The sequence below is a fragment of the Rhinolophus sinicus genome, linkage group LG11 (genome assembly GCF_036562045.2).
Source record: "Rhinolophus sinicus isolate RSC01 linkage group LG11, ASM3656204v1, whole genome shotgun sequence".
Taxonomy (NCBI): domain Eukaryota; kingdom Metazoa; phylum Chordata; class Mammalia; order Chiroptera; family Rhinolophidae; genus Rhinolophus; species Rhinolophus sinicus.
This window is the reverse complement of record NC_133760.1, coordinates 14,397,483-14,422,428: the sequence shown is the minus strand read 5'-3', so window position 1 is coordinate 14,422,428 and position 24,946 is coordinate 14,397,483. Positions and strand designations below refer to the sequence as shown.

At 57.6% G+C, this 24,946-nt stretch overlaps 2 protein-coding genes across 5 annotated transcripts; one reads left to right on the top strand and one right to left on the bottom strand.

The window, feature by feature from the left end:
• The first annotated feature begins 365 nt into the window (after positions 1-365).
• Positions 366-19,716, top strand: KMT2B (lysine methyltransferase 2B). The gene is made up of 37 exons (XM_074315722.1): positions 366-788; positions 1,916-1,988; positions 2,226-4,246; positions 4,459-4,572; positions 4,666-4,816; positions 5,105-5,384; positions 5,546-5,601; positions 5,843-6,118; positions 6,437-6,531; positions 6,810-6,908; positions 7,042-7,155; positions 7,295-7,441; positions 7,548-7,643; positions 8,083-8,200; positions 8,751-8,864; positions 9,023-9,207; positions 9,282-9,371; positions 9,461-9,565; positions 9,695-9,768; positions 10,557-10,672; positions 10,769-10,860; positions 10,940-11,077; positions 11,788-11,946; positions 12,202-12,322; positions 12,398-12,476; positions 12,575-12,735; positions 13,816-14,043; positions 14,126-15,422; positions 15,513-15,602; positions 15,684-15,793; positions 17,642-17,779; positions 17,865-17,939; positions 18,026-18,203; positions 18,504-18,611; positions 18,716-18,799; positions 18,916-19,045; positions 19,138-19,716. The coding sequence occupies exons 1-37, from the start codon at positions 426-428 to the stop codon at positions 19,411-19,413; spliced, it is 8,151 nt and encodes a 2,716-aa protein (XP_074171823.1). The 5' UTR covers positions 366-425; the 3' UTR covers positions 19,414-19,716.
• IGFLR1 (IGF like family receptor 1) lies at positions 19,633-24,920 on the bottom strand. Of its 4 annotated transcripts, none has more exons than XM_074315818.1 (11): positions 24,468-24,920; positions 24,196-24,262; positions 24,064-24,113; positions 23,819-23,990; positions 23,613-23,723; positions 23,397-23,491; positions 22,559-23,082; positions 21,910-22,125; positions 21,269-21,441; positions 20,634-20,964; positions 19,633-20,513 (listed from the first exon to the last, which is right to left on the bottom strand). In XM_074315818.1, exons 8-11 carry the CDS (start codon positions 22,091-22,093, stop codon positions 20,188-20,190), a joined length of 1,014 nt encoding a protein of 337 aa, XP_074171919.1. In that variant the 5' UTR covers positions 22,094-22,125; positions 22,559-23,082; positions 23,397-23,491; positions 23,613-23,723; positions 23,819-23,990; positions 24,064-24,113; positions 24,196-24,262; positions 24,468-24,920; the 3' UTR covers positions 19,633-20,187. The 4 variants fall into 4 exon arrangements, with proteins under 4 accessions (XP_074171919.1, XP_074171920.1, XP_074171916.1 ...); XM_074315819.1 differs by having other exon boundaries at positions 20,634-20,838; XM_074315815.1 differs by having other exon boundaries at positions 19,633-20,964.
• Between the last annotated feature and the right edge of the window lie 26 nt (positions 24,921-24,946).

Here is a 24,946-nt window from a genome sequence, read left to right as displayed (position 1 = left end):
GACAAGAACGATAGGAACAGTGTGGAGCGAGAATCGCACCTCCCGGACGCCCGGGAGATGGCCTCCTTTCGGGGTCCAGACCGGACCCCACAGCCCCAGCTCTCGCGGCCCTAGCTCACGGCGGAAGAAGCGAAACGTCCGGACTACATTTCCCTGAGGCCTCTGCGCCTCACCCCTCTCCGGCCGCGACGCGAGGTCTGCTTTTCAGGCGAGGTCTAGGGTGACGGCCGACGGGCCTCGGACTCCCGCTCCCGTGGTGCCCCGCGCGTGACCGGCCCAGCCCCCGGCTCCCGCCAGCCCCGCGGCGGCGCTGCTTGTTGTCGTGAGCCGCGGCCGCCCCGCCCCTACTTTCCCTCCCCTCCCCCCCGGCCCTGCGCACGGGCCGCCCCTCCCCCTGCCTCCCCGGCCCCTCTCACGGTGCCAAGATGGCGGCGGCGGCGGGCGGCGGCAGTTGCCCGGGGCCTGGCTCCGCGCGGGGCCGCTTCCCGGGCCGTCCGCGGGGCTCCGGCGGGGGCGGGGGCCGCGGCGGACGGGGCAGCGGAGCCGAGCGAGTGCGGGTAGCTCTGCGGCGCGGCAGCGGCGCGGCGGGGCCGGGCGGAGCCGAGCCCGGAGAGGACACGGCCCTGCTCCGTTTGCTGGGGCTCCGCCGGGGCCTGCGCCGACTCCGCCGCCTGTGGGCCGGCCCGCGCGTTCAGCGGGGTAGGGGCCGGGGCCGGGGTCGAGGCTGGGGCCCGAGCCGGGGCTGCGTGCCGGAGGAGGAGAGCAGTGACGGGGAATCCGACGATGAGGTGAGGCAGTCAGAGGCGTCCCCAGCGCCGGGCGGGGCGGAGGCCGGGGGCTTCCAGGGGTCCGGGTGGCCCCGAGGAATGACGTGGGAAAGCGGGGTCCTCAGGGCCTCTGCGGAGGAAAAGGGCCCTGGAAATAGACATGGGAGGTGGTAGGCTGCACGGAACTGTCGGTGGACGGGGCCTCTGCAAGTGGGTAGAGAAGCCCGAGCTGCAGCTGAGCACTTGGGCCCGAGGTGGGTCCAGCTGAAGTGTCCTGGGCTGATCCTTCTTGGTAGCTGGCAAAGCTAGGGCGGTGGAGGTTTGGGCCAGAAGGCTTTGGGGACTGCATGCCCAACCAGTGGTGGTTGACAGCAGCAGCGTGGCTTTAGTGGACTCAGACTATGGCTCTCCGGGATCTTACCTGTAAGCTGCCCCGCCCAGCCTCATAACCTCTGACACAGCCCTGGTTTCACCAGTGCCCCATTTCCTCTTTTGACCTAAAGAAGAGAGAGGGTAGAATGGTGGAGGGCTTCCTCTTAGGGGCACAGGTTGAAGAGAAATGCAATGAAGGCAGAGACTGGACACTCTGGCAGGTCTGAGCTCAGCTCTGGATTTATCCCCAGCCTGAGAAAAGGCAGGAAGGTGTGGGTTGTATTACTCAGGACAGTTTGTAGCCACCTGAGGGCTCAGAGTGGGTCTTAACGTGATAAACCATTTGATACACACCATGCTTGGGTGACCCTATTTCCATCTTCATTCAGGAAGAAACTGCGGCCTGTGAGGGTGTAAACAGAGGTCCCACTTTTTTTCTTCTAAATTGGAGTATGAGAGAATCTGAGGGTAGTGCCTACTGTGTGGCCTGAGAAGACCCCGTTCTGTTTCCTCTGGGGCCAGCAGGCCACTGTTGGCTGTGCTGGTGTGGTCTGGCACAGGAGATGGGGTTTCAAAATATCCCGCGTTTCCATCCCTAAGGAGAAACCCTGTTTTCTACTCCCCTCACCTTCTAGTCTTTTCAGTTCTTTTGTAAGTAGGAAGGAGTATATTACGGGGGAAGCTGGGGATATTCCTCGATACATGAGTCTCAGGTGGAACTAGGGCTTTGGCACTGACTGCTGTTTCTCCCCTCCACCCTTGGTCCCCTAAATCAGGAGTTTCAGGGTTTTCATTCAGATGAAGATGTGGCCCCCAGTTCCCTGCGCTCTGCGCTCCGATCCCAGCGAGGTGAGTGATGGGGAAACTACTTCTATAGCTTTATAGGAATGTCATTCTCGCTCTTTGTGTCGGCTCTTCCCTGTTCAATTAGAGTCTCTGTCAGTTACTGAGTATGTTCTGTGTTCAAAGCCCAAGCTAGGCTGGGCTGTGGGGGGAAACAGACAAGTAAGACTTAGTCCCTGCCCGCCTGGAGTTCCTTCCTCAGTCCGCAAGGCTAGCTTCTCCCCACACCTATTCTCCTTTTAGGTCGAGCACCCCGAGGTCGGGGCCGCAAGCATAAGACGACCCCCCTTCCACCTCCTCGCCTAGCCGATGTGGCTCCTACCCCTACAAAGACTCCTGCCCGGAAACGGGGTGAGGAGGGCACAGAACGGATGGTGCAGGCACTGACTGAACTTCTCCGGCGGGCCCAGGCACCCCCAGCCCCCCGAAGCCGGGCATGTGAGCCCTCCACCCCCCGTCGGTCTCGGGGGCGGCCCCCAGGACGGCCAGCAGGCCCCTGCAGGAAGAAGCAACAAGCAGTAATGGTGGCAGAAGCAGCTGTGACAATCCCCAAACCTGAGCCTCCACCTCCTGTGGTTCCAGTAAAACACCGAACTGGCAGCTGGAAGTGCAAAGAGGGGCCTGGCCCAGGACCTGGGACCCCCAAGCGCGGAGGACAGTCTGGGCGAGGAGGCCGTGGAGGCAGGGGCCGAGGCCGAGGCGGGCTCCCCCTCGTGATCAAGTTTGTTTCAAAGGCCAAAAAAGTGAAGATGGGACGATTGTCCTTGGAACTTGAATCAGGTCAGGGTCAAGATCAACATGAGGAAAGCTGGCAGGATGCCCCCCAAGAAAGAGCTAGAGCTGGATCTGGACAGGGAGAGGGCCCCTGCTGGAGCAAGGAGCAGAAGTTGGAGGAAGAGGGAGAAGAGGAGAAAGAAGAAGAGAAAGACAAAGAAGAGGGGGAAGAGAAGGAAGAGAGAGTGGTAGCGGAGGAAGAGATGATGCTAGCCGAGGAAAAGGAAGAGACAAAGCTGCCCTCGCCACCCCTGACTCCTCCAGCTCCTCCCCCTCCCCCACCTCTCCCATCCCCTTCAACATCTCCTCCATCCCCATTTTGTCCTCCACCACCCTCAGTGACCCCTCCGCCCCCACCATCCCCTCCACCGCCTCCTGCCCCAGAGGAGCAAGAAGAATCCGCACCTCCTGTGATCCCAGCTACATGCTCCAGGAAGAGGGGCCGGCCTCCCCTGACTCCCAGCCAACGGGCAGAGCGGGAAGCTGCTCGGGCAGGGCCAGAGGGCACCTCTCCTACCACTCCAACTTCTAGCATCACCACAGGAGGCCCTGTGGAAGACAGCCCCACTGTGGCCCCCAAAAGCACCACCTTCCTCAAGAATATCCGGCAGTTTATTATGCCTGTGGTGAGTGCCCGGTCCTCCCGTGTCATCAAGACACCCCGGCGATTTATGGATGAAGACCCCCCCAAGCCCCCAAAGGTGGAGGTCTCACCTGCTCTGCGGCCTCCCATTGCCATCTCCCCACTCGCCCCCCAGGAACCAGCACCAGTCCCTTCTCCACCATGTGCTCCAACCCCCCTACCTACTCCAGTCCCACTCCCTGAAAAGAGACGGTCCATCCTAAGGGAACCCACATTTCGCTGGACCTCGCTGACCCGGGAACTGCCCCCTCCTCCCCCTGCCCCTCCACCGGCCCCACCCCCACCCCCACCCCCTGTCACCCCATCCAGGAGGCCCCTCCTCCTTCGGGCCCCTCAGTTTACCCCAAGTGAAGCCCACCTGAAGATCTATGAATCGGTGCTTACTACTCCTCCTCTTGGAGCCCCTGAAGCCCCTGAGCCAGAGCCTCCTCCCGCTGATGAATCTCCAGTTGAGCCTGAGCCACGGGCAGTGGGCCGCACCAACCACCTCAGCCTGCCTCGGTTTGCCCCTGTGGTTGCCACCCCTGTTAAGGCCGAGGTGCCCCCACCTGGAATTCCAGCTCCGAGCAATGGGCAGCAACCTCAGGCTCAGCTGCAGCAGCCCCTACAGGCCTTGCAAACCCAGCTGCTGCCCCAGGCACTACCACCACAGCAGCCACAGTTACAACTGCAGCCACAACCCCCACCACAGCAGCCGTCACCACTGGAAAAGTCCCGGATTGCAGACCTAGGTTCCTTACCGCTGTCTGGTGTAGAGGAGAAAATGTTTAGTCTTCTCAAGAGAGCCAAGGTGCAGCTATTCAAGATTGACCAGCAGCAGCAGCAGAAAGTGGCGTCTTTGATGCCGGTAAGTATGGTGCCACGGCCAGGCCCCCGCACCTAGTCACCCTGCCTCGAGTCTCTGAAATCCTTTAACCTGCCTCCCTAGACACCCTCCAGCATTGCAGGGAACCCTCAGAGCCAGTCCTTCCCCTGTGCCCCAGCTTCCTGTGTTCCTGCCCTGGCCTAATCTTTCCTCACTTTTCCAGCCTCTGACCCTGTTTATTATTCCCCCACCAGCCAAGCCCTGGAGGGCAGATGGAGGAGGTCACAGGGACTGTCAAGCAGATCTCAGATAGAGGTTCTGTCAGGTCTGAAGATGAATCGTTGGAAACTAAGAGAGAGAGACCATCGGTATGGAGTGGGAGGAGGGCCCTCTGAAGAAGGCTGGTTACAGGAGCATAAGCAGCAACTCCCCACATGTATTACTGGTTTCTCCTCCCCCAGGGCCCCGAGTCCCCTGTGCAAGGCCCCCGAATCAAACACGTCTGCCGTCATGCTGCTGTGGCCCTGGGTCAGGCCCGGGCCATGGTGCCCGAAGATGTCCCCCGCCTCAGTGCTCTTCCTCTCCGGGATCGGCAGGACCTCGCCACGGAGGGTAGGGTGGGTGTGTCATGGGGAGATTTGACAGCTGTGTCAAGTCTGGGGCAAGCCAGTGTACCAAGAGCCTAGGACAGTGAGCTGAGTTGTGTGCTTGGGGCTGGGTGGCAAGTGGGTTGGAACACATGCTAGGTCTTAGACAAAGTGGGTTTGGGGGCCCGTGGAACCTGAGCACTGTCTGAAAGTGGTGACCAGAGGGCCAATTGAAGGAGGTCTAGGAAAGAACAGGGAGGTGAGGTAGAAAGCCTGGTGGCTTTGTGTCTCCATCCCCTCTCTGCTGCACTAGATACCTCATCTGCATCTGAGACTGAGAGTGTCCCATCACGGTCACGGCGTGGAAAGGTGGAGTCAGCAGGGCCTGGGGGAGACTCAGAGCCTACAGGGTCTGGAGGGCCCCTGGCCCATACACCCCGGCGCTCATTGCCCTCCCATCATGGGAAGAAAATGCGGATGGCACGGTGTGGACACTGCCGGGGCTGCCTGCGTGTGCAGGACTGTGGTTCCTGTGTCAACTGCCTGGACAAGCCCAAGTTTGGGGGCCCTAACACCAAGAAGCAGTGCTGTGTGTGAGTAGTTGGGGTGCAGCCTCCGTTCCCACCCAGGGTTGCCCGTCACCCAGGCCTCCTGCCCTGCCATAGCAGTGGGATTGGCACCCTTGTGGAGAGCTTCCTCTCTTCCCCCAGACCACCAGTCCCCTACCCTGGTGACGTGCTGCTCCCCTCCCCAGATACCGGAAGTGCGACAAGATAGAGGCTCGGAAGATGGAACGACTGGCTAAAAAAGGTAACAAGTTTTGAGGAGCATTTCTTTACATAGTCTTCTTTAGACTCGTGGTATGAGGAAACGATGTTTTCTTTGCTCACCTCCCCTTCGTAGCCCACCACCTTGTCGTCTTTTCATCATGTGCTTTTGTATCTCTCCCATACTTGTTCTCTTCTGCCCCACTTCTTTGTGGCTTTTCCCATCCCAATGTCCCATGTCCCTGGCTGAACTCAAAATCCTACTAAGTCCCCTGTTCCCACAGGCCGGACGATAGTGAAGACGCTGTTGCCCTGGGATTCCGATGAATCTCCTGAGGCCTCCCCTGGTCCTCCTGGCCCACGCCGGGGGGCGGGAGCTGGGGGGCCCCGGGAGGAGGTGGTGGCCCCCCAAGGGCCCGAGGAGCAGGACTCCCTCCTGCAGCGCAAGTCTGCCCGGCGCTGCGTCAAACAACGACCCTCCTATGATATCTTCGAGGACTCGGATGACTCGGAGCCCGGGGGTCCCCCTGCTCCCCGGCGTCGGACCCCCCGAGAGAATGGTGCGAATTGCTTGTTGCTTTCTCTGTCAGTCAGTCATGTGTCTTTCCTGTGAGAGGGACGGGGCTCTGACCCAGGGCTCTTTTGGTGTGATGGAGAAAGTAGCTGAATGCAGAGAAGGAGGTAGTCTGAGGTGGACAGGGGAACTGGTGTGCGAGGTGTTTAGTAGCTTATTCAGCAACGCCTTACTAAGGGTCACCCTAGCGGGCCTTGGTTGGTTAAAGAAGGCCCTGGGGATCTAGGTAACATTGGGAGTGGTAGAAGACGGGCAATGGGGCAGGGATGAGGGGGGAGCCTCACTGATCATGTTTCCTGCCTAGAGCTGCCAGTGCCAGAACCTGAAGAGCAGAGCCGACCTCGCAAACCCACCCTGCAGCCTGTATTGCAGCTCAAGGCCCGAAGGCGCCTGGACAAGGTCAGCACGGCCCCACACCAAGAACCCTGAGCCCTGTGGAAGGCATGGCTCCTGCCCTCCGGGAGCTTCCTGGCAAGTCAGGGTAACGGGCTCACCTGAGTGCCGTGGTGTGTCCACACCAGAAGACAGGCCCTGAGGGGTGAGGCAGGCCTGTCCTTCTGGAAAGCAAAGGATCTGGCCAAAAGACAGGGTCGGGCAGGCTGGGGGAGAGGGCAGTGAGGAAAGAAGTCTGCAGTTGTGGGGCGGGCAGCCTTCTGACCACCACTATCCCTCCCTAGGATGCTTTGGCCCCTGGCCCTTTTGCTTCTTTTCCCAATGGCTGGACTGGAAAACAGAAGTCTCCTGATGGTGTGCACCGGGTCCGTGTGGATTTTAAGGTATGGTGTTGAAGGGAGGGTGGCAGGGACTGGTCGGAAGAAACTTAACTGTGTCTGAGAAACCAGGGCTTTGAGGATAGATCTGACATGTGTTCCTGACTGCTCTCTGATCCTGTGTTCTCCCTTCCCTCAGGAGGATTGTGACCTGGAGAACGTGTGGCTGATGGGAGGCCTGAGTGTGCTCACCTCTGTGCCAGGGGGGCCACCTATGGTGTGCTTGCTGTGTGCCAGCAAAGGCCTGCATGAGGTTGGATCCCCACCTTTTTTCACAGCCCCCAAGTCTCCTTTAGGCCTTACCGCTTGATTTCTAGGGCCCTCTCAGCAGGGTCTCATGCCCCGAACTCTTGGCTTCGCACTGTGCCCATCGTTCACTCTTCCACCCCCAGCTGGTGTTCTGCCAAGTCTGCTGTGACCCTTTCCACCCATTCTGCCTGGAGGAGGCTGAGCGGCCCTTGCCCCAACATCATGACACCTGGTGCTGCCGCCGCTGCAAGTTCTGCCACGTCTGTGGGCGCAAAGGCCGGGGATCCAAGGTTTGGGCACAGGAAACATGAGGCGGGGGGTGTGGAGATATGGAGGAGAAGGGTATCTCTATGCCAGTAGGTCCTACCATTGCTGTCTTTCTCCATCATCCAATAGCACCTCCTGGAGTGTGAGCGATGCCGCCATGCTTACCACCCAGCCTGCCTGGGGCCCAGCTACCCAACCCGGGCCACACGCAAACGGCGCCACTGGGTGAGAAATGAGGCCCACACCCCTTGCTTTGGAGTTCTAATTAATGCCACCACCACCCCCAGTCTTGCTCTAGGCCAGGACTCTCATGAGGAGGGGAAGGTTTGGAGGTCCTTCTAAGAATTCGATAAACATAACATTTTTTTCAAGAACGTCACATAGACAAGATTTTTTTGCAGAATTTGCATGTAATGTTTTCAGGGTCTCATGGATTCCATAGTCCCAGGCTCAGAATCCCTTGCTCTCGCCTAACTTCCACTCCCCCAGTCTCCCCATTGCCAGTCTCCCCACTTCATTCCCCTCCTGTTCTGCTTCTCTTACCCGTCCTTCTTCATCTGTCTCCTGCCTACCGTCCACCCCTCTTTGCCCAACCACCCCTAGCACTGCTCCAGCCTGGTGTCCGGCTCTACCCCTAATGTCACCCTGCTCCCCTGCCCCCCAGATCTGCTCAGCCTGCGTGCGCTGTAAAAGCTGTGGGGCGACTCCAGGCAAGAACTGGGACGTCGAGTGGTCTGGAGATTACAGCCTCTGCCCCAGGTGCACTCAGCTCTATGAGAAAGGTGGGGACCTGGCAGGGGTCCTGGGCCCTGGGGGTCCACCGGGGTGTGGGCCAGGCTCCTGCTCAGGCAGTTAGAACAGAAGCTCATTTCTAGTGGCTTTCCACCCTCTTTTAGCCATGGAACTGTTTTTCTGTTCAGAGTCCTCTTCCATAGAAGCCTATTCAGTACATAAAATAGTGGGACACAGCCTCTCTGAGGACACTGGAAGTGGAGGACCTGGGACCTCATCTTTGTGATGGTCCCTGAGATCCTTCCTGGAACTTCACGTCTCCACTGAGCACTCTGAAAAACTGGGCTTTCCTCATCTATGCAGGCAGCATTTTTAGCAAGGCCCTGTTCCTTGTGCAGCGTTGGGGCTACAGGGTTAGAAAAGAGGCCTTACCCGTGGCCAGCTGTTTGGGAATGGTAGGGACTCAAGATGGGCCATAATGGAGGCAGCCCGTGCAGCAGTCAAGGGATGGCGCTCCCAGCCCCACCCCCACCAGAGACTCTGAGGGGCAGGTGGTGGCCCCAGCCCCTCTGACTTGCCCTCGTCTCCCCTCTGCCTCAGGAAACTACTGCCCGATTTGCACCCGCTGCTATGAGGACAATGACTATGACAGCAAGATGATGCAGTGCGCGCAGTGTGACCACTGGGTACACGCCAAGTGCGAGGGGCTCTCGGGTGAGTGGGGGGATGTGACTCAGCCCTGCAGGAGTCCCTGTCCTCCCCACAGGCCTTCAGGGGACAGCTGGCTTCTATGTCCTCGGCGGCCTAGGCGCTGCTGGGAGCCCTTACATCCTTCCGAACCATTTTCTCCTTTCTTGCCCTGGCTCTTCTAGATGAAGACTATGAGATCCTTTCGGGGCTGCCAGACTCGGTGTTGTACACCTGTGGACCATGTGCTGGGGCCACACACCCCCGCTGGCGAGAGGCCCTGAGTGGGGCTCTGCAGGGGGGCTTGCGCCAGGTGCTCCAGGGCCTGCTGAGCTCCAAGGTGGTGGGCCCACTGCTGCTGTGCACCCAGGTCTGGAGGGCGCGGGCGCAGGATGGGGTGGGGCCAGACCCAGCACCAGCCCTGCTGACTTCCCCTCTTTGCAGTGTGGGCAAGATGGAAAGCAGCTGCACCCAGGGCCCTGTGATCTGCAAGCTGTGAGTCAGCGCTTTGAGGCAGGCCACTACAAGTCCGTGGTGAGTGGGACACTGAGAGGAACAGGTGGGTGCCAGGAGGAGTAGGCTGGGGGAGGGGGAGGCGTGGATCCTGACAAGCCCCCTTACAGCACAGCTTCATGGAGGACGTGGTGGGCATACTGATGAGGCACTCAGAAGAAGGAGAGACCTCAGAGCGCCGGGCAGGAGGCCAGACGAAGGGGCTCCTACTGAAGGTGAGCTCTTCGGAAGATGCCTGTAGGGTGGCCTGCGTGATAGTGGGGAGGAGAGAGTGGGTCCTTCAGACCCTGCCCTTGCCAACTCTCCTGGGGAAGCCACTTCTCATCCTGTTACTTACTCCCCAGCTGCTAGAATCTACGTTCGGCTGGTTCGACGCCCACGACCCCAAGTACTGGCGACGGAGTACCCGGCTGCCAAAGTGAGCAAGGCTGGGTAGCAGGAGGGGAGCCAGGGAGTGAGGGCAAAGGCCAAGGGCACCTGGGAATCCAGAATCAACCTACAGTGTTTCCCCGAAAATAAGACCTAGCCGGACAATTAGCTCTAATGCGTCTTTTGGAGCAAAAAATTAATGTAAAACCACATCTTATTTTACTGTAAGACCAAGTCATATATGAAATACCATATATAAGACCCGGCCTTATACTAATTTTTGCTCCAAAAGATGCATTAGAGCTGATTGTCCGGCTAGGTCTTATTTTTGGGGACACACGGTAGGCTGAGAATAGACAAGGAGCGGAGTTAGGGCTGGAGGGTAGTGGGACCAGGGTCAGAGTCCCAGTGGTAGTAGACTAGCAGAGACTCAGATTATGGAGTTAGTTGTCGCTTTGTCTCGACTTTGTGCAAGACAGTGTTGGGGACAGCAGTGAGCACGCCATGTTTGGAAGGTTGAGCAGGCACTGATGACCCAGACAGGCAGGGTGATGACAAGGAAGCCCAGGGAGGTTCCTGCTGGAGCCCAGGGCCTCAGCCTTTCTGAAAGAGGTAACATCCAAGCTGAGATGTGGAAGAAGAGTATTCCAGGCATGAGGAACAGCATTTCATGTGCCAAAGGTGCCACGAGAGGGCCTGGCTTGTTTGGGAGACTGAGAGAAATGCCACATGGCGAAAGGACAAAGGGTGTCAAGGCATAAAGGCTGAGGTGGTGGGTGGGTCCCAGTCCAGCCACCCTGGTTAGATGTGTCAGATGCTGACCCTGCCTATCCACAGCGGAGTCCTTCCCAATGCGGTGTTGCCTCCATCCCTGGACCATGTCTACGCTCAGTGGAGGCAACAGGAACCAGAAACCCCAGAATCAGGGCAGCCTCCAGGGGACCCCTCAGCAGGTACTGGGAAATGTGGGTTGGAGGCCAGAGCCCCTGCTTTGGTGGGCCAGGCTCCAGGTCCTGATGCTTGGACCATCGTTCCCATACTCCTTCCAGCTCTTCAGGGCAAGGATCCAGTTGCTTTCTCACACGTGGACGACCCCCGTCAGTGTGCCCTTTGTCTCAAATATGGGGACGCGGACTCGAAGGTGAGGGCTACTGCGTGAAGCTCCAGATGGTGCGTCCTAGTCCCTGGGGCCTGTCTTCATGTCACTCCTCTGCCCTCAGGAGGCGGGGCGGCTCCTGTACATCGGGCAGAATGAGTGGACACATGTCAACTGTGCCATTTGGTCAGCCGAAGTGTTTGAGGAAAACGATGGTTCCCTCAAGAATGTGCATGCTGCTGTGGCTCGAGGGAGGCAGATGGTGAGGGCACGGGCCTGGAGAGGTGGGCAGCCCTCGGGGTCTCGGGTGGGGCTCCTTCCGTGGCGACAGCTCGTTTCACAGTCTCTACCCCTGTCCTTCACTGCTGGTGCTCAGTACCTTTTTTCGTTGGCTCAGGGCTCTAGTGTGGCACAGATAGTGGCTTTTTCTCTATATGCGTCCTGTGGCCTGGGAGACCAAAGCTTAGAAGTCCTCCTGTTGATTGAAACCGTGCCAAATGCTTTCAGATACTTTCCATACAGTATGGCATTTAGTTCTTACTATATCCCCATGAGGTGAGGTGTTGCCTGGGCCAGAATACCCCCTTCCCAGTGTGGGACCTGGGGCAGGTGCTGTAGAATACCTCGAGCTCACCCTCAGGAAGTGGGACGAGAGAGGTACCTACCTTAGGACAGATGTGAGGATTAAATGAAAATAGAGATTCTACATTAGAACCATGTGTGAGATGGTAAATGCTGCTGTTGCTATTTTTCTTCTACTGCAACACTCTGCTTCAGAAAAATCTGAAATAATTCTGATGTCAGTCTGGCCTTGGTTGCAGCTAGGGTAGAGGCTCTGTTTGGTGAGTGCCTTTGCTGTGTGAAGTGCTGGGCTAGACGGGCCCAAGCAGAGTCTCAAGGACAGTGATGCTGAGCATCAGGCCCTGGCCCCGGTCACTGGCTTCTCCCCTCAGCAGCCCCTTCCACCCGCAGCGCTGTGAGCTCTGCCTAAAGCCTGGAGCCACTGTGGGCTGCTGCCTTTCCTCCTGCCTCAGCAACTTCCACTTCATGTGTGCCCGGGCCAGCTACTGCATCTTCCAGGATGACAAGAAAGTTTTCTGTCAGAAACACACAGACCTGCTGGATGGCAAGGTGGGCCATTACCGGGGGGGAGACAGCTCCCCACTGCTCTCTTTCTCCCTTCCACTCGGGGACCCCTGCAGCCCCTCAGACCAGGCCCCTGCTGCCTCTCAGTGTCTCCTTTAGCCAAGTGAGGGCTTGGCTAAAGTTCTCCCCAAGTCCTTTAGCCAAGCCCCCAACTGTCCAGTCCCTGCCTACAGAGCCTTCCCTTGCGTCCCTCTTACCCCCCACCAATGCAGCAAACCTATTTGCCATTCCACCTCACAGGAGATCGTGACCCCTGATGGTTTTGATGTTCTCCGCCGAGTCTATGTGGACTTTGAGGGCATCAACTTCAAGCGAAAGTTCTTGACGGGGCTCGAACCTGATGCCATCAACGTGCTCATTGGTAAGCCACTCGCTCTCTGTGGTGCTCTTCCTGACCCTGCCTGGCCCCCCTCCTGACCTCTCCTCTGCCCCATAGGCTCCATCCGAATTGACTCCTTGGGTACTCTGTCTGATCTCTCGGACTGCGAGGGACGGCTCTTCCCCATTGGCTACCAGTGAGCAACCTGGGGGAATGGGTGGGGTTCGCGACTCCAGTGCTGGATCCCATTTCCCAAGTTGTTCTGACCCGCTTGTTCCCCCTCCCACCTAACAGGTGCTCCCGTCTGTACTGGAGCACGGTGGATGCTCGGCGGCGCTGCTGGTATCGGTGCCGAATTCTTGAGTATCGGCCGTGGGGGCCAAGGGAAGAGCCAGTTCACCTGGAGGCAGCAGAGGAGAACCAGACCATTGTGCACAGCCCCGCCCCTTCCACAGGTAACAACCTTGGAACTGCCTCATTTTCTTCCCTGAATGCCACCCTCCCCATGTAGTTACTCACCCACCCTTACTCCTCTCTCCCCTAAAGAAACTCCAAGATGTTTGCCATTCTCATTTGTTGTAATGGCAATAACAGATAATTTAATGGCTATGCATTATGTGCCATGGGGCTGTGCTCAGCATTTCACAGGAATTGGGGGATGGGGTGACAACTTCTGTACAAATGTAAGGAGCCTTTAGGGCCATCTGACTTGGGGCTACGTGCTCAGGTAATGCTCCCCACAGTTCTCTGAGGAAGGTACAAGCTCTGCTGAACTGCAACTCGAAAGGGTAGTCACTCCACAGTAAAATAGTGATGGAGCCAGGATTCTAACCAGACCTGTTCAGTTCCCAAACTGGCGCCTACACGCCCATGTTGGTAGCTGAGGGCTGGATGGTACAGAGCAAAGAATGGGCTTGGAGATTGGTAAAGGGAAAGGCTATTGGGGACTGAGTGGGAGGAGGAGGAGGAGGAGGAGATTGGGATTGTGTTTGTGAGTAAGGAGTTTGTTCCAGGTTGGAGCCTGACATGAAGTGGAGAGGGGAGGAGGGTGCAGCCGTCCTGGCTGAAAACAAGGGAGTGTTGGGAGGAGGCAACAGAGATCAGTTTGCACAGGTTGGGTGGAGCCAGTTAATAGGGAGCTGCAAGTGCCAGGATGGGGCGGATGTGTTTGATGTGGCAGGGATGCACAGAGCAGGTAAGAAAGTGGTAGGACTGGCCGTGCTAGAGAGGTCAGTGCCCCTCATGGCTTATAGGGCCTGAATCCGAGCAGTAGGCAGCCAGGAAGTGGGGAGATGGCAAAGGGTGGGTGAGGAAGGGTCACAAATGGACTGTGACCCAGGTGCATGTGGAGGTTTTGCAGAAGTCAGCAGAGGGGTTTGGGGTCTGTGTGATGACTGGGAACCAGTGTCCATTGCGACTGGGTTAGGGGCAGGGGCAGAGAAGATGCCCTTGGCTCAAAAGAAGGGAGGCCATTTGAGGAGAGGCTTTGACAAAGAGCCCCTGCCACCCCTGATATCGTTCTCTTGCCTCTTTAGAGACCCCAGATCATGTGGACCCCCCACCAGATACAGATGCCCTTGTCCCTGGAGCTCCTCAGCACCACTCACCCATCCAAAACCTGGACCCCACTCTACGGCTGGATCCAAGTAGCGCCCCTCCTCCAGCCCCCCGCTCCTTTTCAGGGGCTCGAATCAAAGTGCCCAACTATTCACCATCCCGGAGGCCCTTGGGAGGTGTCTCCTTTGGACCTCTGCCCTCCCCTGGTGAGTACCTGGAAATACCTAGGGGAGGGTTGGGTCAGGTGAGGCAGGAGCACCTGGCTGACAGTGACCCTCCCTCTCACAGGAAGTCCATCTTCTCTGACTCACCACATCCCTACAGTGGGCGATCTGGACTTCCCAGCTCCCCCCCGACGCTCCCATCGTCCCAGCCCCCTGGCCCCCAGGCTGCCGCCACCACGGCGGGCCTCTTCCCCTCTCAGAAGCTCCCCTCAGCTCAGGGTGCCCCCTCCTACCTCAGTCGTTCGAGCCCTCACACCTACCTCAGGGGAGCTGGCTCCCCCTGGCCCTGCCCCGTCTCCCCCACCGCCCCCCGAAGACCTGGGCCCCGACTTGGAGGACATGGAGGTGGTGTCGGGACTGAGCGCTGCTGACCTGGACTTTGCGGCCAGCCTGCTGGGCACTGAGCCCTTTCAGGAAGAGATTGTGGCCGCAGGGGCAGCGGGAAGCAGCCATGGGGGCCCCGGGGACAGCTCAGAGGAGGAGGCCAGCCCTACCCCCCGCTACGTCCACTTCCCTGTGACTGTGGTGTCTGGCCCTGCCCTGGCCCCTGGTGTGCCCCCTGGAGCCCCCCGCATCGAACAGCTGGACGGAGTGGATGACGGCACAGACAGCGAGGCTGAAGCCGTCCAGCAGCCGCGGGGCCAGGGCACTCCTCCTTCAGGGCCAGCAGCAGGCCGGGCTGGGGCCATTGGGGCTGTGGGGGACAGGGCCCGGCCTCCCGAGGACTTGCCGTCAGAAATTGTGGATTTTGTGTTGAAGAACCTAGGGGGGCCTGGAGAAGGGGGGACTGGGCCCAGAGAGGAGCCACTCCCCCCAGCACCTCCCCTGGCCAATGGCAGCCAGCCCCCCCAGGGCCTGCCCCCTAGCCCAGCTGACCCCACACGGACGTTTGCCTGGCTTCCTGGGGCTCCAGGGGTCCGGGTATTGAGCCTGGGCCCTGCTCCTGAGCCTCCCAAACCTGCCACATCCAAAATCATCCTTGTCAACAAACTGGGGCAAGTGTTTGTGAAGATGGCTGGGGAGGGTGAACCTGTCTCCACCCCAGTGAAGCAGCCACCTTTGCCCTCTCCCATCCCCCCCACCGCCCCCACTTCCTGGACTCTGCCCCCAGGACCCCTGCTGGGTGTGTTGCCAGTGGTGGGGGTAGTCCGCCCTGCTCCACCCCCACCCCCCCCTCCACTGACACTGGTGTTGAGCAGTGGGCCCTCCAGCCCGCCCCGCCAGGCCATCCGCGTCAAGAGAGTGTCCACCTTCTCTGGCCGTTCCCCACCAGCGCCTCCCCCAAGCAAGACCCCCCGGCTGGAGGAAGATGGAGAGGTCTTGGAGGGTCCCCCCCAGGGTCCAGGGCTCAGTGGCACCGGGTGAGTGAGTATGCTGAGGCTGTGAGGAGGGCAAGGCAGTTGGACAGAAGAAGGCAGCTCAGGCTTCACGTGGTTTCCCCCCACCGCCAGGTTTAGCCGAGTGAGGATGAAAACGCCTACAGTACGTGGAGTTCTCGACCTGGATGACCCTGGGGAGCCCACTGGAGAGGAGAGCCCCAGGTGAGTGGCTAGTTTCCTTCCTGGAGGCTCTGGCTCTGGGATCACTGTCCCTTCCCTCTTCTGACAGGTCTCTCCTCACAGGCTCCTCCAGGACCGGTCCCCTCTGCTGCCACTTCCAGAAGGTGGTCCTCCCCAGGCTCCCGATGGTCCCCCCGACCTGCTGCTTGAGTCCCAGTGGCACCACTACTCAGGTAGGGACCAGCCTTTCCCTCTCACTGCCTCCTCCTCTGTGCTTGCTCAGCTGGGTAACTGACAGATACAGTGGAGAATTGATCCACTTCAAAAAAGTGGATGGAAAAGGAAGTGAGAGGAGACGTGGCGGTCGGGTTGAATAGGACACCCCAGAGATGAAAGAAAGGGGAGATTAGGTGTACCTGCAGACATATCAGCACACAGGATGGGGGCACTTGGACTAGTATGGCTGACAGACTCAGTGAAGCTAGAAGGGAAGTACTCTCTTGGTTAGGGAGGGCAGAGAGAGGGCTGCAGCCAAGTAAGCTGGTAATCCAGCAGCTTGAGGCTTAGAATTTCTGGTGGCCCCAATCTTGTCACTATATGTGGATTTTTTCATCATATAGAGCACAGCTGCTGAACATGGAAGTGAAGTGAGGTAGAGTGAGACTGCTTAGCAGAAAGACTGCTTATGGGGTCAGAGGGCATGAGGGTGTAGCAGTGACGTTGACAGGTCCCTGTCTGCCCTTAGGGAGCATACCACGTTTTGGTAGAGGAAATAGACATTTACATTAGCAGATGCACTGCAGCTTAGAATGAGCACTGAGAAAGAAGGCAATGAGAGTGTCCAGGTGAGGCCCCTGTAGTCAGGAGGTTGTGTTCCGGGGACAGAATGGAGGTGAGGATGGGCAAGGGCTAAGAAGAGGTGGAAGGAGTGTCAGAGGTGCACCCAGGGGCACTGAGGCCTAAAGATGATGTGGGTCACAGCAAGAGTCAGGTTTATAGAGTCTTCCTTAGTGATGTGGGACGGAAGGGTGGCCATGTGAGTCCTGCCTTTCCTAAAGTGTGCTCCATGCAAACTTCCATTATTCCCGCTCCACCCAGTGTTCAGTCCTCAGTCCACGTCCTGCTTGAGCCCGGCATTTGGTGTGCTGATCCCTCCCTCCCTTTCCTGGCTTCTAGAACTCACCTCATTCCCCTCTGGTTTTGCCTCCTCGTTGCCCCAGCCTGTCAACTTTGGCATGTCCCAGGTGCTCTCATCGAACTTCATAACCCTAAATTCTATCACGAATTCTGATAGCCCCCAAATTGCTAACCACACTCCTTTTTACTGGTGCCTGCTCCCCATCTCCACCAGCACGTTGCCAGGGGAGTTTTTCTAAGAGGAATCTCAGATCCACATGTCTCCAATTGAGCTCTCGACCTTTACCTCAAACTTGTTTCTCCCCGACCCTCACTATCTCTGTCAGTGGCAGTTTTATCCTTCCAGTTGTTCAGGCCCCAAAATTCGGATTTGTCCTTGAGTCCCCGGACCCCCTTCCTCTCACATCCACATTTCCTACATCAGCAAGTCCTATCTGCTCGAGCTTTAAAATCTTAAGCCCTGACAAATCCCTTAAATAGCTCAGAAAGTACGTGTATTTGATTCTGTGAGTATGGGTCTATATAATAACATATTTGTAATATTTACAGAAATATACTGCACATAAAAATAGATGTACAAAATAATATAATTCTCCAGTATTTTTCGTTGTGTGTGAGACAGAAGAATGAGGGGTAGAAAGGCATTTATGGTAGGCTGGGTTTGAGTGAGCCATAGTATGTCCTGCAGGGCTAAAGCACTCCACGCCTTCATGGAACTGCGCATTTAGCCAAGAAGTCCTGCAGAAAAGGGACCGCAGATCCCTTAGAAAAAAATAATGTCTGGTCTGGTCTGTAGGGTTCACTGGGCAATGAGAGCAGGGGGAGGCCTTCAGACCCGGTGTCTATGCTTGTGCCCAGGAAGGGAGGGCGGGCGATGGAGAACTGGGGCTTTTGACTCCAAGAGGGGTGACACTCACCTACTCTGACCTGCTCCCTGTGACCAGGTGAGGCTTCAAGCTCTGAGGAAGAGCCTCCATCCCCAGAGGATAAAGAGAACCAGGCCCCAAAACGGGCTGGCCCGCACCTGCGCTTTGAGATCAGCAGTGAGGATGGGTTCAGCGTGGAGGCAGAGAGCTTGGAGGGTGAGTCAGGAGTGGCGGTGACCGGGAGGGAAGGGGTCCCATAGAATACCATCCTGACTCTGCCCTGGCCCTTCCCTCTCCTCAGGGGCATGGAGAGCTCTGATTGAGAAGGTGCAGGAGGCCCGAGGGCATGCCCGGCTTAGACATCTCTCCTTTAGTGGTAAGTGGGGTACACAGGGATGCTGCGGACTGGGAGGACTCCCCAAGGGCATGATGGGCCTCCAACATGACTTGAACTCTCCCCAGGAATGAGTGGAGCAAGGCTCCTGGGCATCCACCACGATGCTGTCATCTTCCTGGCAGAGCAGCTGCCCGGGGCCCAACGCTGCCAACACTATAAGTTCCGCTACCACCAGCAGGGAGAGGGTCAGGAGGAGCCACCCCTGAACCCCCATGGGGCGGCCCGCGCTGAGGTCTATCTCCGGTGAGAGGTCTGGGCTATGATGCTTGGGTTGGGGGAGCCCTATGGGAGTCCTTGGGATACGAATTAAGTCTGTACAGATTGGAAGTTGAGGCCCAAGAAGCAGACACTAGGCCACTCCAGGAATTATTTCTGGAGTTCATTATCAGAAGAATAAACCCCATTCATTCCCCTTTTGCTTGCTATGTCTTCAATAGTGGTATTTCTCCTGCTCTGCCAGCAGCAGACCCAGGCCAAGAGTAGGTGGGTAGCATCTCAGAGGAATGGCTACGAGCCTCCCTCCTTTCTTCCCTCCACCTGCAGGAAGTGCACCTTTGACATGTTCAATTTCCTGGCTTCCCAGCACCGGGTGCTCCCTGAGGGAGCCACCTGTGATGAGGAAGAGGATGAGGTGCAGCTCAGGTCAACGAGGTATGGGTGCTGGCGTGGGCTGGAAGGGTCCTAAGGAGGGTGACCAGGGGCAGGAGAGATCATTCCTGGGTACCAGCCCAGGTGACACTGCTGTCCTCCACCAGACGCGCCACCAGCCTGGAGCTACCCATGGCCATGCGCTTTCGCCACCTCAAGAAGACGTCCAAAGAGGCTGTGGGTGTCTACAGGTTAGTGGGGTTGGGGGGAGGATGCCCCTTGGGTGGATGACAGGTGCCCTGGTGTGGTGCTGCCTTGGTTCTGTCCCCCTGCCCCCTGAGCTCCCCTTGCCCATCCTACCCTGCAGATCTGCCATCCATGGGCGGGGCCTGTTCTGTAAGCGCAACATCGATGCCGGCGAGATGGTCATTGAGTACTCTGGTATTGTCATTCGCTCTGTGCTGACTGACAAGCGGGAGAAGTTCTACGATGGGAAGGTGGGCTCTGCCAGGTCATGGGAATGAGGTGGGTGAGGCAGGGCCCGCCCACGGGAACAGAGCACCTGACTGCGCCCACCTTGTTCCTGTAGGGTATTGGGTGCTACATGTTCCGCATGGATGACTTTGACGTGGTGGATGCCACGATGCACGGCAATGCCGCCCGCTTCATCAACCACTCGTGTGAGCCCAACTGCTTCTCTCGAGTCATCCACGTGGAGGGCCAGAAACACATCGTCATCTTCGCCCTGCGCCGCATCCTGCGTGGTGAGGAGCTCACCTATGACTACAAGTTCCCCATTGAGGATGCCAGCAACAAGCTGCCCTGCAACTGTGGCGCCAAGCGCTGCCGTCGGTTCCTTAACTGAAGCTGTGCTGCCCACCATGCCTCCCGCTGCCATCTTGCCCCTGGTCTGGGGCTCCCTAGTCCCTCCCAGAGCATCTCACCCCCACCGTCACGTTCAGGGTGGCTGTGGGCATGCAGGTGGCAAGGGCCCTGCCTCCACCCCTCCAGTCCACCCAGTAGTCGTCCCCTTACTGCCCTGGGGTCCCAGGTTGTAAATAATGTACAAAGGTTTCTAAATCCCTTCTTTTCTATGCACTTTTTTTATTTAAGAGGGTGGGATCCCAGGTGGGAACCCCCCACAATAAAGTCTGTCAATGTTTGGAAAGGTGGTCTTCCAGTTTGTATAGTGGTAGGGCCAGGTAGGAGCTCGTTTCTCCATGCCCCACACCCATCCTGAGCCAAGGAAGCCCATTAGCTTCAACAAGTGGGTGAGAGGCCATTGTTCAGAATTACAAGTAAATTATGGCGTCTGTCCAAGGCTTCAGAATAACAAATGTTCTACATATTCTAAGTTAGAACCCAGCTGGATCCCTGGGGATGAGCTCTCCCAGGGGTAGCAGTATTTCTCAAGGGACCCTGGTTGCCCAGAAGCACCTGAGGTCAGTTCTCCATCATCTGGTCTAATGTGTATGATGGAGTGGGTCTTTTTCTTGGGGTGGGGAGAAGGAAATAAGGATGTCTGCTGGGTCTTGGCCCAATTAAGACTATATTTCAAGAGGGCCCCTTAATGAGGCCGAGAGACAACAGGCACTGATTTCAAGGGAAACATGGAGTATTAGGCTGGGCGAGCCCCAGATCACCCAAGCTTAGACAACACCTGCAGTGCATCTGCCCTCCCTAATTGGGCCAGGTGTGTGCCAAACTGGCCCAGAGAAGTGGAGGGCTCCCTTGCCACCACCATCTCGATCAGGGCTCGCAGAGGTGAGCGACTGGGTCGCAGTGAGTAGGCAAAAGTGGACCAGGCAGCAGGCAGTCCGTATCTTGCAGCCAGGTGTCGAGTGGTACCACAAGCGAGGGCCCCACCTGGCCCAGGCTCAGGGTCCAGCAGCACAATCAGTTCCTCCAGCACCTCCAGCTCATCCAGGAGTCGAGAGAGGGGCTGCGACGCCAGATTTAGCAGCTCTGGGAGACAGTGGAGGTGAGGGGGAGAAAGGGTGGGCTTCCAGTCCACCTTCCTCCCTCGTGGTGTGTCTGGAACTAACCCCTGCCCAGGAGTGGAAGCAGAGACCTTCCTTGAGTTACCTTCCTTTGATGCCTCCTTGAAACCTGAAGGGGACGACTGTGAGAAGGTGTGGGTGTTGGAGTCACCACAAGCCAAGCCAGGATAGGGGTGGATGATGACTTTCCCCTGGCGGCAGCGGCGGTGCCTTTGCAGGGCGAACAGGAAGATGGCTGCTGAGGTCAAGAGCAGAACCAGCACCAGAGGCAGGGCAAAAGTCAGCAAGGCCTGCCGAGGAACGCTGTGCTCAGGTGTTTGTTCGGGACTGTAAATATCCGGTGAGCTGGGTTCCTGAGAGCTTAGGCTGGGTGTTTCAAGCTTCAGGGGGCAGGGCTCCTTGGTAGGGACCGATTTCTGGGAATAGGGGGTTGGAGTAAAGCAGGAGGCACGCCCCGCTCCTGCCCCTTCAGCCCAAGGTTCCCATCCTTAGCCCTCCATGGGGCCACTTCCCCGCCTGATCCAGCCCCCGCCCCTGGCCCTTACTACTTCAACCCAGGCCCGTCACCCCCTAATACTATGTCCCCACTCCTATCCTCTGATGTGGAGCTACACCACCTCCTTTGATCCAGACACCGCCCACCCGATCCCAAACCACGCGGTACAGACCCCGCCCCAACTCCAGCAGGCTGCCCAGAGCCATCTGGAGCCCAACTAGTACCTCTCCGCAGCGCCGCCCGGTTCCCGCGTGAGTGAAGGCCGTGACTCCGCCTCCACAAGGGCTACAAAGCTCCGCGCTGTTGGGGTTGCACTGCCCAGGAGGACACTTTTCGAAGGGATACCTTACGTGATCGCCAAAGTCATTGAGCCCGCAGTTTTCCGAAAACTGGTAGTCTAGGGGGAGACAGGAACTCTCAGGTGTGGCCTCCAAGCCCCGCCTACTCCGCGACGCCCTTTCTCTTTAGCCCTATCCCAGCAGACCCCGCCCCTTGTACTCTACTCACCCACCCGTCCATCCTTCCACTCCCACCAGCCCTGCCAGTCTCGAAACCTTGTCCACAGGCCCCGCCCTCTCCAGGCCCCCCGGCTCCCACACTGAGCTCCGCCACAAGCGGATTTATCTGCACAGCCCGCCTCTTCCTCATCGGATCCACTTCTCTAACAAGTCACAAGCCTTTGCCGTGGCGCTCACGTAACCCGCACTATGTATTTCTTCACAAGCTCAGCCCCCATACCTGCCTTATCTTAAGGCCCGCCGCCTCTACCCTGAAGCGAGGCCCCCAAATTTAGCTCCTTCCCCGGTTCCCTATAACCCCCTAGCTCTGCCCGAACATATGCCTACGCCCAGTCCCTGCTCCTCACCCGGACAGGGGGGCGGGCCGAAGCGCTGCAGACAGCTGCCACAGCACTTGTTGTCAGGGTTCCAGTACTGGAGGCGGCCGCAGTGCTGGGAGGTTTCTTGCGGCGCCGCCTGGGCCAGGAGCAGCACAGCAAACAGAAGGCGATGGGGCCCCATCCGGACGGGGCCTGCAGCCTGGGGACCCATGACCGCAGGACTTCCGGCCACAGCCTGTCTTACTTTTCCATTAAATCAGAGCAGAAGAAAGAAGCAGTGGATGTGGGGCGTAGGATCCCCAAGCCCCTACAGAAGCCAAGAATCTACCCCCAACCCCCAAGTCCAGTTCCTGGTCCATTAGCAGAAGCCACAAGGCCTCAAGATGGCTAGAGCAAAGACTCTGGAGACAGACTGTGTGGATTCATATCCCACCTCTGCCATGATCCATCCATAAAATAGGATAATAATCCCTACCACCTGTCTCATGGGGTTATTGTGGAGAAGTAAAACCGTTACTAGAAGTAAACCATTACTAGAAATAAAGCTTTTAGGGCAGCACCTGGCATACAGTAAGCTTAAGTATTAGGTATTACTGACGCCCATCTCAGGGAAGCAGGGATAGAGGACACAGCCCTCACCCACTGGAGACACCCACTCAACTTCAAGTCACCTTACCTTAGCTCCTAACCCCAATCTCTTCCAGGCTGGGAATCCTCCAACGTGCCACAACCAGGAAGTCTTCCCCTTAAGAAGCCTCAGATAAATGTGCTGAAGTTTCTCCAGTACAGAGGAGCCCGCACCCCACCAGTCCCACTTGGGGGGGTCCTAGGGCATTGGACCCTGAACCAGCTGATTATTCCATCTATTATTTGAAGTTCTTCCGCTTAGTTGTGACCAGAGACCAGCCTACTTCCCCTTTTCGTCATATGAGATGTGAAAGGAAGTGACACCCACAGACTCAAGCTATGCACCCAAATACAGAACGTCATTAGTAGAGGGGCAGTCGGCCCCAAAAGCTAGGGAAGATGACCCTGGGGAGTTAAGGGAGCTTTGAGGTGGAGTCCTGGCCAGGAACATCTGTGCCTATCGGGTGGAAGGCAAGAAGGCCAAGATCTCAGAAGCAGCCATGCGGGTGGTCTGGGGAACATCAACCGTTTCTTTCCTGGGGATGGTGGCGGGTATGGGACCTCGGTGGTGACCTGGGGACAGTAGTGGGGAGAGGAGGGTTAGAGGCATGGGGCAGAGCAGGTGATGAAGTACCTAAAGTTCCTGGAAGTGGTCTCAGAATAGATACTCATGGCATTATCTCAGGATTAGAGATCCAGGCTGGTCTTGGGTTTGGGGTTCAGGCTGGTTTTGGGTTGGGACTAAAGTGCAGTCTTGGAATGGGGCTCAGTTCCAGTCTTAGGATACCAAAGGCTTGAGACATTGTTACTGGGCATAGGATCAGGTTCATCTCAGGGCATAAGGGCCTTAGGGTATAAGAAGTCTTGGCAAGCTGGTCCTGAGGTACCTGCACCTGGTTCCCCGCCCATAGAGCTGCCGCTGCAGGTTTCGGAAATGGGCCACAGGTGCATGAAGTTTCAGAAGCCACCGCGGGTATATTCTCTGGGTTGAGGATAGATGGATGGATGGATGGTGTAGGCCATTATCACTGACAGCCCCCAACTAAACACACACACAGGAGTCTGAGACTGCAGGTGCCCATCCCCCCCTTCTACTGCCATACCTGATCTCATACTGCCGAAGTGACAGGCGACAGCTCAGCATGCACGGCCTGCCCACTGAACCAGCGATTATTGAGTTCAGCTACTGCCCATTCTGCATCCTCATACTGAAACTGATGGGAAAGTCGGTCAGGGTCAGCAATCAAACTTAGAAATCTTTAGGGGATTAGTTAGCAGCTCTGGGCGTGGACTGGATTTAGTGATGGACCTCAAGCTATGACGCTTCAATGGTGGCCATTAGGCATTGAAATGCTTCTACCTCTGGCCTCTAATGGGAATAAAGCAAGCAAATAGACATTGCCCAGGAGGTGGTCCCCCAAGTTGTTGCACACATTCATTTCTTCAATCTCCCTGTACTTCTGCAGTTCGGTGAACACTTCCTGTGGAAGACGAGGAGGAGCTCAGCTGAGCTCTGGCCCACAGGAAACTCAACCCATCCCTGCCAACCCTCACCTCAAAGAAGTTATCATGGTGTTCTTGCACCTCCATATCGCTCACGTGACCTGGAGGAGGGGGCAGGGTGGAATCAGGGGGTGGCCTGCTAAGGGCTGTCCGCCTTGCCCCCCAAACCGGTCTTTCACTCACAGTGCGATCCGTCTGCGGTTTGGGCGGTGTTCAGTGGATTTCGGTACAGGCTGAGCAGCACTATGGTCTTAATAGAATTTAGAGGGGCGGGGCCTGAGCATAGAGGGCGGGACTACGCAAAGGGGTGGGGTACGAAGGTTGGGGGTGGGACTTAGCACCAGAGAAAAAGCCTAAGCGTCTAGAGTGTATTAGAGATGCTTGCCCCTAAGAAATGCAGAAAAGGTGAGGGACCGAAAAGTGAGGGACAGGCCAAGGGTGTAGTTTGTACGTACGGGGACGTGGCCAAGTTCCTAGGAGAAGAGCCTGAAGGTTGGGGGAGGAACCTGAGAGGTCCGACAACAAAAAAGCCGAGCGGTAGGGTGGGCCTCAGAAAATCGCGGAAGGCGGACCTCGCGATAATAGGAGATAAGGGGAATGGCCGGAGGCGTTAACCGTCAAGCTCCGTGCCGGGTCTCAGCTGGCTGAAAGTCGGTTGTGAAGCCGGGAGCACCGGTCCCCATGCCGACAGGTCCAGTCTTAAAGTAAAAAGAGTAGTCAACCCTGGCAGAGGTGCAAAGACAGAGATGAACCGGGGAGGCCGGGGAGGCCAGGCACCCCAGAAACACCGTACCACGCCGCCCAGCCACCAGGAAACCAAGTGCTCTGTCTCCGACCCCCCGAGGGGCCACTGCTTGTGCTGGTTCTCTCACTTGTCCCTCTCAGTCCCGAATATCGAAGCTAAATATTCAACCATTTTTGCCCGAACCTTCCA